The 16,446-nt window shown below is 34.8% G+C and overlaps 1 protein-coding gene across 2 annotated transcripts in view; it reads left to right on the forward strand.

The window, feature by feature from the left end:
- The window catches only part of UNC13C (unc-13 homolog C), a 561,286-nt gene that overhangs the window by 134,709 nt on the left and 410,131 nt on the right, over positions 1-16,446 (forward strand). For both annotated transcript variants that reach the window (XM_036264009.1, XM_036264019.1), the window contains 2 exons: positions 7,028-7,050; positions 7,642-7,706. In XM_036264009.1, the coding sequence (XP_036119902.1) occupies positions 7,028-7,050; positions 7,642-7,706 (88 nt within the window). The remainder of the gene's footprint in view (positions 1-7,027; positions 7,051-7,641; positions 7,707-16,446) is intronic.

A 16,446-nucleotide genomic window follows, 5' to 3' on the forward strand; every position in this document is an offset into this window, starting at 1 on the left:
TTCTTTCTGGCTGCAGAATTAGATCTTTTCTTTTTGCCCCCACATCACCTGTTCATATATTTACATCATATTGCATTGTCATGTGAGTCCATTTTTCAAGCTACCCCCAGCCCATGAGTGAACAAGAAAGTCCGTGAAATATGCATTACACTAACAGTCTTTTACTCAGCACCCACCTGTTGCATCCAGAATTATGACTGAAAGGTGAGAAATGGTAAAGTACTTTCTCTGAATGGCAACATCTAATAAATATTGATATCTCTCAAGATAGTTGAGTTGATTCAATAAAAGAACAGATAGTGGGCTTTGCACAGTACCTAGTACATAGTAGGTACACTCTAAAGTTTAATGGCAACCCAACAACCCTCTGTTTACATTATAGACTTTTCTCTTAACTATCTGCAGCTCCTATTTCATAACTTTTAGGCATACTATGCATGCTTTAAAAATCATATATATTTTGATATAGCAGTAAATAAACCAAACCTATCTCCAGTGCAGTTTGTGAACAATATCCCCAGTGTGAGATTTATATTATAATTGAAGGACATTAGAGCAAAGAAGTTTAAGAAAAATTGCTAAACTACATTTGACCCAGTGATCCCACTTCTAGGAATGTATCCTAAGCGGCCTGAAACACCAATCAAACAGAATATATGTACCCTATATTCATAGCAGTACTATTTACAATTGCTAAGATCTAAAAACAGCCCAAGTATCCATCAATAGATGAGTGGATAAAAAGCTGTGGTACATATACACAGTGGAATACTATGCAGCTGTAAGAAAGAGAGATTTCTTATCATTTGAGATGACATGGAGGGACCTGGAGAGTATTATGCTAAGCAAAATAGGCCCATCAGAGAAAGACAAATACCATATGACCTCACTGTTTTGCAGAACATAATGAAAAAAAAATAAGCTGATGAACAAAATAGACCCAGAGACATAGAAAGTAGTAGGTTCAGACTGACAAGACTCAGAGAAGGGAGGCAGGGGAGAAGAATGAGATAAACCAAAGAATTTATATGTATGTACATGTAACCAATGGGCATAGAAAACAATGCTGTGCTGGTGGTGGAGGGGTGGGGATTAGGAGGATTGTGTCTAGGGGTGAAAAAGGAGAAATATCTGTAACAAAAATAAATTTAAAAAGAGTATAGAAATCAAATCATTTACAAATGTCAAGATCTCTTTCATTCCAATTTCCTTCAAAAAGTATGTTATACAATAAGGATAAAAATCAAGAGAAAAAACACAATTTTTACTTTTAGCTTAGAAAATTGTGAAAAATCCCAAATTTAGGCATTAGATATTACTTTATTTTTGGTGGTAATTAGTAAATATTTCTTGTTATGCTGAAATTTATTATGCATACAAAACCATAGCATTTAGAGCTTGGCGCTTTAGATATATGCTGCTTAAACCTTATTTTATTTACATCTGAAGGGAAACTGAGGGCTAAGGATATCACATGTAGCCTTAAATCACTCTTACATTTTCTAACCAGGGATGCTCACAGAAGGATCTCTGACAGGCTCGATACTCAGGAGATGCATGTGTATGGTGGACATTTCTGTAAGCTTAGGGTTTTAGCTTTGTAGATTCTCATACAACATGGTTAAACAGTGATATTTACCTCAGAAATATTTTCTATTTAAAAAAAAATGTAACTAACTAGTTTTAATCCCATTTATGGAAGAGTTTTCACTGTAAAATAGAGGTACCATGGTTCTTATTTATTTATTTATTTATTTATTTTGCATTTATCTTCAGGTAGAGCAGGAGGGAGAGAGGGAGGAAGAGAGAGAGAGAGAGAAACATCAATGTGAGAGAGACATATCAAGTGGCTGCCACCCACATGACCCCAACCGGGGACAGGGACAAACTGTAACTGAGGCACATGCCCTTAGTGGGAACCGAACCCAGGACTTCTGGTCTGGGGGCCCACGCTCTAACTGCTGAGCCAAACTGGCCAGGGCAAGGTATCACGGTTCTATATTATTAACATTAAGTAACTGAACTGCAAAATGACCTTGTGAGATGATATGATTCTTAGACAAGGAGCATCGGGAGCAGCAATATAGGGATTATCCAGCATGTAATTATAGAGGTTAGCCAGAATTTGACTAAGCAAAACAACTACATGTAGAATAAAAGGCAATTTATTAGAGAACAAATCCATCATGTGTGTGTATTGGTTACATATATATGTAACACATACAATATATGTGTACATATATACATGTACAATGTATATGTGTACACAGTATATAAACATATTGCACATATACATATGTATATACACCATAAACATTTTTTACAATTTTAGATAGTCTTTATATATATATATATATATATATATATAATTTTTATTCATTGATTTACGAGAGAGAAGAAGGGAGAGGGAGAGAGAGAGACAGAAACATTGATGAGAGAAAACATCGACTAGCCGCCTCCTGCATGCCCCCCACTGGGGATTGGGCCCACAACCTGGACATGTGCCCTGACCGGAAATCAAACTGATGAAATCTTGGTGAATGGGTCAAGGCTCAACCACTGAGCCACACCAGCTGGGCTAGATAGTCTTTTAAACCTGTTTATTTTAATGGTTGCCAATTATTGCATCAAGGTCATAATTTTCGACCCATACTTCTATAATAGTTCACGTATACCTTTTTCTTATTTTTATTGTAAATTATGAAACAATGTAGATCTTTACACCTAAATTTATTTTTAGTATTTAAAATTATATTAGTTTTTCTAGGGCTGATGTAACAAAGTACAGCCAGTTGACTGACCTAAAACAACAGAAATGTATTGTCTCACAGTGGTTCTGGAGGGCCGGAGACTGAGATCAAGCCATGCTGACAGGGAAATGCTGCCTCTGAAGGTGTTAAGGGAAGATCTGTCCAGGCCTTTCTCAGAGCTTCTGGTAGATGACGCCTTGGCTGGTGGCAGCATAATTCCAGTCTTTACATAATATTTTTCATGTGTGTACATCTGTCTCCAAATTTCTCCTTCTTATAGCGACACCTGTCATATTGAATTTGGGACCACCCTACTGCAGTAAGACCTCATCTTCACTAATTATATCTACTACAACTCTGTTTCCAAAGGAAGCCACATTCTGAGGTACAGGGGGTTAGGCCCTCAATATATTAATTTTGGGGGACACAATTCAATTCATAACCAAAACAATTTCCTTAGCATCAACTTCCAAAAAATAAATTTCCTAATCAAAACAATTGCTAGACATTACTAAAAGTTTTCAATTATTTTATTGTCATTTTCTTTGTCATCAACCATGCATCAGAGTGTCTGATTCATGACACCATCAATAGCCTTGGAAATTATTTGTAATAGCATTAAAATATAATTATTCTAATCTTTGTTAATTTTACAATCATGATTAGATATAATTATAATAAATTGGATCATTTTTCATGTTTATTTACTATGGTTGCATTCTAATTTGTGAATTATCTTGTCACATTCTTGAGCATGTACTTATTAGAGTATTAAGGCCATTTTTTTCATGACGTAAGTTATTTTTATATACTAAACATATTAACAAATGTTTTTTATTTTTATATACAAAAGTACTGAAGAAACAAATTTATCAAACTATTTTTTGGTATCCTTTTTACTTCTAAGTTTAAACCTACCTTCTCATTCCATAGAGTTAATATTCTTCTATAGTTTTATTTGCTTTTCTTACCTTATTTTATATTTAATTATTTACTACATCTGGGACTTTAGGAGTATATATAAGATAAAAATATGAATTAATATAATATTACAGATACATAACCTATGGTCTAAGCATTATTTATTGACTAGTGCTTTCCTTCTCATTGATAACACATAACATTTCTTAGTCATTGAATTCTTAAGTAGAAGGGTTTATTACTAAGCTATATTTTATATTTCACTGTGATTTTAATCTGTTTTTTTGTGAGGTCCATAAAGGTTTTTAGCTTTTATGGATTTTTAATATTTGTATATATTCTCCTCAAAATTCTAATTTTAAAAAGTCTTAGATGTGTTTACTTATTAATTCAGTCACACTTGAAGTTAGAATAATTACAGGTTACAACAACTTGCCATTATGCTTTTAGCTCTTAAATCTATAAATCTGTTAGAAAACAATTCATCCTCCCTTTTCAGAAAGATGAACTGTTTCCTTGATTCAGATTTATAGATACTTCCACAAAGTGGTATAGCTTGTTTAAAGTTGTTCATTCAATGCTCAGCAAACATTTATTCGTCATCTATATTTATTTCAGAAATGTAGTAGAGTTAAGAAAAGGTGATTAATATTACCAAGGAGCTTGTTTCTAGGAGGACTGCCAATAAGGAAACCAGCAAAAGGTGAGAATTAGCCCAAAAGAAGATTGCACAGTGTACAGTGATGATGTACAAAGGCCACAAATCCCTGAGAAGTGACCAAATTTGCAGGAGATGGGCAATGCTTCAACTGTTTTGGAGGCTGACAGGCAATTAGCTAGATGAAAAAGGGGAGCATTTGCTTTAGGAAAGAAAGTTGAAAATGTGAATGCACACAGGTGTCATGGCATAAAGAGGAAAGGGCAAAATTTTAGCTGAGACCAAAGTGTAGGATGTGAATGAGGTCTGATGAGCCAGGAGCCAGCGGAATACACAAATCTGATGTTCTCTCATGTGGGCATTAGGTAACATTGGTGGATTTTAAAAAGGGAAGAGATGGGATTGTGTCTGTATTTTAGAAAGGAATCAAGGGGAAATTATCACAGGTATACAAAAAAAGAATGGAAATGAACAAAACGGGTTGGTTGATAAAAATGTGTTCAGTGAGTGAATAAAACATTGAATGAATCATTAAATGAAAGAATTGAAATGTATGATTAGATTTAGTAGCTGAAAAATAATTGATTACTTTGTTAAGATTACCTTTATTTAGTGGGTTGGTTGATATAGAAACCAGTTATCAGTGGAAAATGTGAAAAACTGAATATTTGAAACCTAATCTTGTATCATTGTTTTTCAAGCCAGTTGCTACTAGTATGCGGAAAACAACTTACTATTATTGCTATTATTTTATTTGTGTACTGGTTACATATATTCACTTAGATAACTATTTTATTAACCCTAATAGATAACAAGAGGTTTTCTGTTTTCTTTGTTTTCTGAGTTTAAAATTGCAGTTCCTGAAAATAATAACAGCATTATATTCTGTCTTCTAATACCTATATTGTTTCTTTTTTTATTCTACTTCATGTTTTAATATATTGGTCAGAACTTTTAAATATAAGTTACATTAATGATTGTAGGTATTTTTGTTTTGCTTTTAATAATAATGGGGATGACCTAATATTTCACACTTAAATTGCTAAATCGAAAGTAAGAATTTTTTAAACATATTAGAACTTAAGGAAGACTCATTCCAATTTACAGGGTGGGACAAAAGTAGGTTTACAGTTGTGAGTACATGAAACAGTTTATTTTTGTATTATTTGTTAATTATTATATTATCTTTCATATGAACAACTGTAACCCTATTTTGGCTCCACCCTGTGTTTTTAAAAAATTAGAAGTTTGTGAAATTTTATTAGATGACTTTCTGGAATCTATTGAAATGTGAATATATATTTTCTGACCAGTTGATATGTCCTATTAAATTAGTCATTCCATGATATTGAAGCATGCATGGGATAAAATCTGCATAGATCTAATTATTTTTCTGATATGAAAATTACTTTTATTTTTGATATTTTATGCAGTATTTAGAAATATTTATGGCTATAAATAAGAGTGGTCTTTATTCCTTTATATTGTGCTTTACCTTGTTTTATATTCGAAGATATAACCCTGAAATATTATACAATCTCTAAAAAAGGCATACAAATATTTAGAGTAATTAATCTATACTTAACGATTCAAGAAAAAAATACATTTCAGATTTCCATCAATAAAAGTTATCACTGAGCTACATGACCTTGGACCAACCTTTATCTCTTTGCAGCTCATCTGTAAAAATGAGGGGTTTGTACTATACGTGAACCCAAGGTCACGCCAGCTCTAACTTTCTGTCAACTTGTATTCATAAGGAAGTAGCTTCAGCTTTATGGTAATAAGCAAAGCTGAATTAATAAGTTTAAGAGCAATACTACTATGTTAGGTGGAAATGGGTCATACCACGATGACCCTGGCAGATTTAGATTTGAGTTCTTTTAAAAAAAATGTAGGAGTCAATTGTTCATGTAGTTGGGTTCTTAAGCAGCTGAAACTGAAAAATGTTGACCCTTTGATGTATCTTAAATGGCACTAAGAAATGTGGATCAGCCACCCCTCTCTGTTTTGTTCAAATCACCTGAAATGTTGGATATAAAGGGCAGCATATGGGGGGATCAGGAGCCCTGGATTTATGTCCCACTTCTGCCATTTACTAGCTTTGTGATCTTCATCAACTCAACCCCTTCAGGAATCAGTTTTCTTATTTACAAAATGGAATATATTTAATTACTCTTATAACTCTTAACTTCTATGATATGAGAAGTCATAAATAATTCCTCAATAAAATATCCTCAATTTATGTAGTCATCTGAGGTTTACTTTTGCATATATTGATCCCACCTGACCCTCTCAACAAAGTTTGGAGGCAAATAGCAAAGGTACCAGTGACCTTATTGAAGTCAGGTATATATTCTGAAGAATTTGGTGGTTTGCCCAATGTGCTCAGTAAGTGGCAGAGCCTCAGCTGGTGTCTAGGACCTCTGATCTTCAATTGTGTTTTTTCTTTGTATGACACATTGTCTTTCATTGAATCCTGTGATCACCCTTTGATACTTTTCAAGCATTCTGGCACATTTTCCAACTCTAAATTATTGAGGACCCATTAAGCCCTCTTCCCATGGAGTTCAAACTCGTTCATTTATGATTTTAAATAATGTAACATAGTAACACTTTGTTCATGTGTATGTTTAAATGATTTCTTGAAAAGTACTCCATCTAACATTTATCCCTTCTTTTCCTGATTCTCTTTCAGATAGCAGTTCTGTGGATGAAAAGGTTTTAAATCATACTTTTTCTTCCCTCCTAAGGGACCTTGTCTTTGTACATGTTTGTTTGTGACATATGAGACCTGTTTTGGTTCCTCTGTTTTAGTTGTGAAATGTGCATGTTATCCCAGCTTTCCATTCTTTGGTTGTCCTTTAAGTGTGCCCCCAATATGTTGCATTTCTGAAGAGGTCATACCTTGCCAGCTGCGCTTATTTAGCTTACACTTGCCAACCTAGGGGTCTGCTACGGTCAAACTCGGCATCTGTTCTTAAGTCTGGCTAATCATGATCTCCTTGACTGATTCATGATCTTCACTGCACATACCGAGTTTTAAGGGCAAATAGTATTTGGAATATGATATATTTTCCTGGACTCTGCCAGTGCTTTTGTTTAAATGCTGACAGCTAATTTCAAAACCTCCACTCACAAAAACATAGCAGCTTTGACTTGGAGCTGACCCTGCTTAGCATTTGTCATATTAGGTGTTATGTGTCTAGTGCAGTTGACCCATGTCCCAAATTCCCCTTTACACAGCTATGGTATGCTAAAAGTCTGTTTGTTTTCTTTTTTTCTTTTTCTCTCTCTCATGTTTTATTTAAGGCTCGAATAGTATGTGGCAGTGATTTGGATGCTTCCAAGTTTTCTGCACTCCAGGCATTTGGTGGGTGAGTACATTCATCACCTGTCTAATTTATTCCTTTCATCAGTAGTAATTGGCTGTGCTCTAAACATATGTATTTTGAGTGCAGGATGTTGCATGATGGTGTAATTAGATACTATTGCTTTCTCTTTTTACAACAAGGTAGTTATTATAGTGTTTTAAAAATATGTATAGATGTATATACGTATAATTGTGTACACATGTATCTATCTACAAAGAAGTCAAAATCACCTAACCAAATTAGGTGTTAACATTATCATTCCATACAAAAATACAAACACATTATTTTACAAAATGAGTTCATGCTAATACAATTAATACTATCTTTTGATCTCCTTGTTTGTACTTAATGAAATGTGTGTAAACATTTTTCTATGTCAATAAGTTAATGAATGTAATTGCCACTATCATTTTTTATAGTGGCATCCAATGGATGGATAAAGTGTTTAAAATTTAATCACAAAATAACGTATGAATTATATTCTTTCTGTACTATATCCAAACAAAAAGCAAAAGCTCGCCTTTAAGGCTCCTAATTTCACGTTGTGATTAGTCTGATGTGTATTTACACATCTTTCTCTGTGTACTCCCATGCGTGTCTACATTCATAGGAAACTCGTTTCATATTGTGCATTTCTGTACATTTAACATATATTAGACCATTTTGTATGTAAATAAACATTCATAGGAAACTCATTTCATATTGTGCATCTCTGTACATTTAACATATATTAGACCATTTTGTATGTAAATAAACAAGCACTAGTTGAGTGCTGACTTTGCAGCAGGTACTGTTACAGTTGCTTTATGTTTAATGACACATTTGACCCTTATAATGGCCCTACGAGGTAAGTACTATTTTGACTCCCATTTTACAAATGAGGAAACCTATGTATAAAATAGCTTTAAGAAATAAAACACTTCCCCTTCATATAGCTAGTAAGTAACAAAATCAGTGTTCAAACCCAGTGAGTCTAGTTGCTGCTGCAACTTATGGTTTCCTTTCTTCTTCCCTTTCTTTTTTCCATCCAATAATGTGTCTTGGAAAACTTCCCACTTCCTTATTTCTAAGTAATGAAAAGATTTTAAAATTTTTATGTAATAGTTATTTGTTCTTTTTTCTATTAACTGATTTTTAAGAATATTTATAGGAAACATATAACAAAATTTTAATTTGTAGTGGGTAGACCAAGGCTTATGCATAGTATAGACAGATACATTAGTGGTTTTATTTGTGTTAGCATTTGAACACATTTGTCTACAATATCAATAGATGAAAGATTTAGATACATGTTTTAGGCAAATAGTTTCAGTTATGTTTTATAATACTCTTATTCTTTAAAAATTAATATTTTGTTAAATCCATCTACAACTTATTTTAATCAAACATGTAAAATTTTCAAGTTTAAGGGCCTAGAAAATAACATATACCATTTTTTCTCAAATAAAAGTAATTAAGATACCTTAAACTTTTTTTTTTAATCCTCACCCGAGGACATTTTTTCATTTTTGTTCAGATAGAGCAGGAGGGAGAGAGAGGAACAGAAAGAGAGGAAGAGAGACATTGATGTGAAAGGGACACATAGAGTGGCTGCCTCCCACATGACCCCAACCAGGACCAGGGACAAATCACAACCAAGGTACATGCCCTTCACTGGAATTGAAACTACAACTCATTGTTCTGCGTACCGATGCTCTAACCGCTGAGCCAAATCGGCCAGGGAAGATGTCATAAACTTTTCAATGCCTTTAAATATGTAAGAATTTACTTCTCTTGTAACATGACAATTGCTTAAATTTGTTAAGCAAACCAGCTTTAGTAAAAGATCATCATAAATTATCCATAGAAAATTCAGGAAATAAATGAATTACTCTCTTGTCCATAACCCACACATACTGTCTCTTTAAGTTTACCAGAAAATAAAAACTTGATGGAATTAATGAAAGTTTATCCTAGAAAATAATTCAGTTGAATTTCAATTTAATTTTGAAAAAATGTTGTATGTCATGATCTTGGAGGCTTTTCTGAGTTTATAATCTTATAGTTCCTGCAGCTCCTCCTTGCCTATGGCATCCATCACTTCATAACAACTTGCTTTTCTAACTAATGTGTGAATATGGACTTCATTATTGTCAAAGCAACAGAGCTAATCTACATTCATGCTTTTGTTAAGTGCAAGCTGTGTAAATGTCTAGCTAAAATAGGTCATCTTTGCATTTGAAATAGATCCTTTCACATCTCTTTTTTCCCAGAGACTGCCCATTTCAAGGACTTTCCAAGGTAGTTTGGAATGATGCTGGTTTGGGAAAGGGGTGATAATTTTCAATCATCAAAAGACTTTGCCATTATCTGAATGCTTATTTCCTCTTGAAGAATCTTGAAGATACCCTTAAGTAAAGCCTTCAATCACAACCTCTTTCAGAAACTACAACTTCTCATTTTACTTTCCCTATACATATCTTAAAATTATTTTTAATAAAATAAAATATTGTAATTTCTTTAAACCTTATAACTTCTGTTGTCCTGGGAAACAGACTGAAGCAGACTTTCAAACTAGGGAGTCATTGCTTCTTCTTGACAATGTTATTGTATCCTTCATGCACCTTCAAAATCTCTGAGCAATCAGAACCAAACCACGTTCATCATTCCCTCCCCTTTCTCAAGTGTCGATGGAACAACAGTCTGTACTCACTGCCTAATGGTGCTAAACTAGGCTCTTCTCTGATTTCTGCTCATCTCTCTGTATATTTCTTGTAAATAATGCTGGAAAAGACATGCCAAACTTCATTCTGTTTTTTTCCACCTGTCACAGTAAATTAAGACAGGCACTGTAAAAGGAATTGAAAGATGTCAAGAGAAAAGATAAACAGAAAAACAAAGGAGAGAGAAGACTGGAAGGATGCATGTTTCTGTGAAATTATTATATTTAACATCACCTAGTGGTTTTACATGAGCTTGGCAACTTTTGTTAAATATGCAACCTAAGAGTCACACCAGGAGCACACACCAACATGGTATTAGAGAAGTACAGAGCTTTTATGGAGAAAACATCTCAGGATGAAGTAGAGAGACAGCTGCAGTCGGCAAGAAGAGTGTTTGGAAAATGGTATGGGTCTGACATCTGCGAATGGAAAAGGGGAAGGAAGGAAAGACTGGGTATGAAAAGACCAATGAGGAGTCCTAGAAGAAAGGTTGCCTGTTAGAGGAGTCCTGCACTGAGTATAAGTAGCCATTTGTATTACTGCCACCATGCTCAGTCTTCAGTTGGGAGCAGCTTGAGAAATGTGGCCTTGGGGTTAATGCTGTAATGTATTCTGTAGGTCTGGTAGCTGAAGGCTGTCATCCAGCTATACTTCTTTAAGAAGATTTTCTCTGAGGGATGTCAAAGTGATGCATGCCCATGGCTACCCAGAATCTGATAAGTCAATTTGATGAAATTACTTTAATAATAGTGAATGAAATCACATAACTACCCTCTTAAAATATAAAACCCTTTATATAATATGTGTGTGTGTGTGTGTATGTATATATCTATATAAAGATATATATATATATATATATATATATATATATATATATATATATCTATCTTTGTTGTTGAAAGTATTACAGATGCTCCCCCACTTTCCCCCCCATTGATCTCCTCGAAAATGATACTCCTTCATAATTGAATTGCATATGACATAAGTTCATTCTTACCTGGTCACTTGTTATAACAGTTCCATTGGTTGTATGAGGAATAGCATTCCAAGGCCACTGTATATATATTTTTCTTTGTAAGCTCAAGGTACTAGTCTTATCTGCACCAGAATTGAGGAGAGTCTATAAAAAAGTGGTGGGGATAAGGGGAAAGATAGATAGCTTGAAAGAAGAGACATTTATCTTTGTACACTTCCTTATCTAGTCATCCAAGGTCTCAGCAGGATAGTTCTCATGGAACTAAGTTCCTTCAGCTAGGTAAAGGAAAGTTTGTCTTCTTTCCATGGTGCTGAACTAGGCTATAGCTGTTTTCCTTAACCCTAGGAATGTGATGATTGCTTTCCAACCCACTACTAGGATTATTAAATCTTGTCAAGAAAGAAGTGATATTGAGAGTAGTGAGTAAAATTAGAGATAAATAAAAATGGAGAGATACTGTTGAAGGGCAGAACACTAAGAGATTGCCAAATAGAAAAAGAGAAGGTTCTGTTTTGACTTTATTTTCAGATAGATACAATTGAAAAAATATATTTATAATATTTTCTGAGATTTCCAAGGTTGTTCAATTATTGCCATGAACAAATAATTTGATGAATGTCAACAAGCCAATTATCAGCTGAAGTGTTGAAGAATTCTTTGTTTTTAAATTTACCTTGATTAAAATAGTGTTTCTTTTTCTTTCTGTGGTAAAACCTGACTTGAGTTTGGTTGCACAATATATTGATATAACTGATTTAATATACTCTTGATAGTTCTCTCATAGTTCTGACATTGCTTTTATATTTATCTATAAAGTTTCGGAGATTACAAGCTGTCCCCATTCCTTCCCCACTTCTTAGTCTTGGCCTTCACGTTAGCCAGGGTCTAAAATCAGCCATTTAACATGGAATATAAGGTTGTTTTTACTCTCCTTTCATCTTTTCTCAGAGCAATGGTCTTTTCTCTGGAAGTCGAGAACTTTTCTTTCATTTTTTCTGTATAGTGCATAAATCAGATTCTTCTCTATCCTCAAGTCCTCCTGAGCCTAGAAAATGGCTCTTTCTACTGCTGTAATACCTTCCCTGGGCCAGCGGTTTATCCTGCACAAACATCCTTGCATGCTTGTATAAGTGTGCCAAATATTTAAAAATGACATCCCCACACACATAACCATTTGCTTCAATCTCAGTAAGAGGTTACTCTTTGGAGAAAAAGGGAAGTCTTTGCTTTTCTTTGACTTTTCAGTCAGTTGTTTTTATGGAAGAGATTTTTTGCTTCCAGGGGATTTGGTATAGAAGGAGTTCGCTATAGATTTAGGTAAAAGTGAATAAGGATTAAGGATTGCTAATCATTGTAAAGGCTGTCAGATACAAACAGGGTCTACTTTCACAATTCATTTTCATATAGCAATTCAATCTTCACACTCATAGATTTGAAACTTATTTTTATTCATATTTCCATCAGTCTAGTTTAGTCCTCTATTTAGTCCTTTTATCTGGAAATTGCAAACTTGCAAACTGATCTTTCTTCTTCCATTACTTCCTCCAATTTAAGTTCAAGCTATTAAAGACTGATCTCCTTATAGTACTTTTCTATTTAAATGTGTTTAATGGCTCTTTATTTATGCAATGTGGAATATAAATTCTTCTACATTTGAATATGCTTGATTTCTATTTATCTCTCTTTTTACAATGGAGAAATAGTATCCCCATATTTTATGGTCCTACTTGTTTGTTTATTATTCCTATGGTACATATAATTTAAGTTGTATAAATCTAATAAGATTTGTAGCCTCCAATTTGATTTTCAACTCTTAAGGCACAGAATTGGTCTGTGTGGTTTTCTTCCACAGAGCTTATGACAGTTCCTTGCCCATATGAGGACCTCATTCATGAATTAATTGTGCTTTAGAACAGCTGTCTTTTGATCAATTGGTTGGGATCACTTCTTAGGAGATTCAGGTCTACATTTTAAGAAACAAATTATTCCTGAAACAATCATGGATTCAGGATTAGACACACATGAGAACTACCATGCATTTTAAGACAGAAACCATATGATCTCACTTATATATGAGATCTAGTGAATCAAATAAACTCATCAACAAAATCGAAACAGAGGCAGAGATACATGTAACAGACTGACAGCTGTCAGTGGGGAGGGAGGAGAAGGATGAAAGAAGGTAAAAGGATTAAACAAACAAATATATATATATATCTCACATAGACACAGAGAGAGCAGAGCAGCGTGGTGATAACCAGAGGGAATGGAGGTGGTGGGGGATATATGGAAGGGGCAAAGGGGAGAAATGGGGATGGAAAGAGTCTGCTTTGGGCAATGGGCACATGATACAACAAGCAGGTGATGTTTCGTTAAGTTGTACACTTGAAACCTGTATGGTTTTGTGGACCAGTATCACCCCAATAGAGAGAGACAGAGACAGAGACAGAGAGAGAAAGAGAAAAAGAGAAAGAGAAAGAGAGAAAGAAAAGCAGCTGAACTCACCCTCAAAGTTAGTTTTACTGAGCCTTTATAGGAAATAAAAAATATCATCCAAGGGTTTTTCCTCATACTAGCTCTAACTCTGGTTAATAAGGAGGCCGTTTCACTTTTGATCACAAATCCTCTTCCCTCTACTTTGGAGAAACTTTGGAAGAGGGTATTGAGCAAATTTATAAAAATATCACTTTAATTATGCTGAAAATAAATGTTTTCTTTCATTCTCCTCTGAATACCTTAGCACTTTAGAACACTCTAAATATAAACTCACACTATATTAAAGATTTTCTCTTATCGGAGCCCTATTTTTTCTTTAGGAAGGAGAGCTTTGTAATAATGAATAACCTCTTTTACCTTGCTTTTTATAAAAGTAATAAATGAAGTTGTCTTGTTTAATCCATCACAGGACAAATAAGACCTTCACATCCCTTAACTAATGTCAGACACAATCATGCCACCCAGTAGTTATATCAGCGAGAAAAGAATCTCATGTGAGGCCAGGGAAGGCCTAACCCGATGACTCTATCGTGGGAGGCCATCTCTCTGCAGTCCTTCCCTGAGCAGACACATTATACTCTAGGTTTGGCAGGGACAAAGAGCCACTTGATTAGGACAGCTGACAGCAACAAGGTCACTAGCTTTCTAGAGCCCATGTAGCAAGAACTGGTTGCTAAGCCAATAGCTTCCTGAGGCAAAAAAACAAAACAAAACAAAACAAAACAAAAAACCCAATCCCTGCCTGTTTAATTTTGGCCTAGCACCAGCAATCAGTCAATCAGTTCTCTAGTTCAGGGTCAGCTGAATGTTTCACTAGGGTTTCTTGGAAATGATTTAGGAAGCACTTTATATCTTTTCAATTTAGAACATCATGAGGTCATTTGAGTACATGTTGTTATTAGCTATAAAGACCAGCCACTAGACTGACTCCTTCAATGTGTGGACCTATAAGACAGCAGGACCATGACCATGGAGGCCATGGGAATTACTCTTTGGCATAGTATCTATGGAAGGAAGGTCATAGTTGCTAACTACCATCTAAGCCCACTTTATAAACACCGTTGATTTTGTGGCACAGATTACGAATCAGTTCTTTTAGATTTTTTTTTCTGTACAGATAGTGGCAAATAATTTACAGTACTTGGCCAAGGATTAAGAAATAGAGATGTTATGCTCAAGCTACTAATAGTGCTAGAGATTCACACCTTTTTCAGTATCTCATATTCTGGTCTGGGTTTATAGCTTAATGTTCTTTCTTACTGCGTAACGCACTGTAAGTGCAGAAAGGGCAATTTTGTATTACCTACAATCAATGCAGAGATACTGTATACAACTCCATCCTCTAATAATTTTATTATATAATTATACTTATTATATTATTATTCTCACACAACCACAGAAACCTGATGTTTACTCTAATAGAAGCTATTTTCTATGCTACAAAGGCTGAACATAGAAATTCTCCAAAATCATATTTTTGTGTTATTTAATAGTACTTAGGTGATGAAACCTCAGGATCATCCTGGGTTGCCGGCAACAGAAACTCCAAATTTTACTCATCACATAAAGGTCTCTCTCTTATTCTCAAGGATGACAGATTTACACTTTGCATTCAGAAGATGATATGACACTTATCCATATCAACGCAGAATGCAGGTAATGTCTTCATTCCAGGGAAGGAAACCACAGCCTCCACCAGCTCTTGACAACTTTCCTTTAGCCAGTTCCTGGCGTCAGAACCTTCCATACTTACTGCACACGGTACTGGTCGACTCCTTAGGAAAGACCTGCTTTCCCTTTTAACTTCAGGTGACTGTCAACTAAAACCAAATCAGTAAGAAGTCTGACCTTCCCTAGTGTGTAAGGGCACGATCCACCATGGTACTTGAGATGCATTTTAAAGGAATCTCAATTTGTGCATTTTCCAAAGACTAGTGCTTTAGCACTAGAAATTGTATTATATGCCCAGTCCCTGAGGCTAAATCTTTTCTCAATTAAGAGAGGCTTTCAACAGAAACTTAAACATGATGCTGATTCCCCCTCCTTACCTTGCTTCATGACTCCCATTCAAGATTTTTTTTTTTTACTCTTAGCTTCACTTCAAAATACAGAAACAAAACAAAATGCCTCAAGCCAGTGCTTGTCTACTTTCTTTCAACTCTTAGCATCACAGGAGGCCCACCTAACTAATGTAGTAGCTATTGTAGATAGTGCAGTCCAGAAAAATAAAATTCCTAGGTAAGAAATCTGAGGGGAGTAGATTTGCTGGGAAAAAAATAATGCTCTGTAGAAGCATGTTTTTCTAAAGACTTTCTGTGTTCAAATTGCTTGTTGAACATTTAATTATTATTATCAATTTCAGTTTTTTATTTTTATTTATTGATTTTAGAGAGAGAGGAAGGGAGAGGAAGAGAGAGATAGAAACATTGATAAGAGAGAACATTGATTGGCTGCCTCCTGCATGCCCCCCACTGGGAATCAGGCCCACAGCCTGGGCATGTACCCTGACCAGGAATTGAACTGGCGACCTCTTGGTGCATGGATCGATGCTCAACCACTGAGCTACACC

Source organism: Molossus molossus, unplaced genomic scaffold, assembly GCF_014108415.1.
Source record: "Molossus molossus isolate mMolMol1 unplaced genomic scaffold, mMolMol1.p scaffold_m16_p_1, whole genome shotgun sequence".
NCBI lineage: Eukaryota > Metazoa > Chordata > Mammalia > Chiroptera > Molossidae > Molossus > Molossus molossus.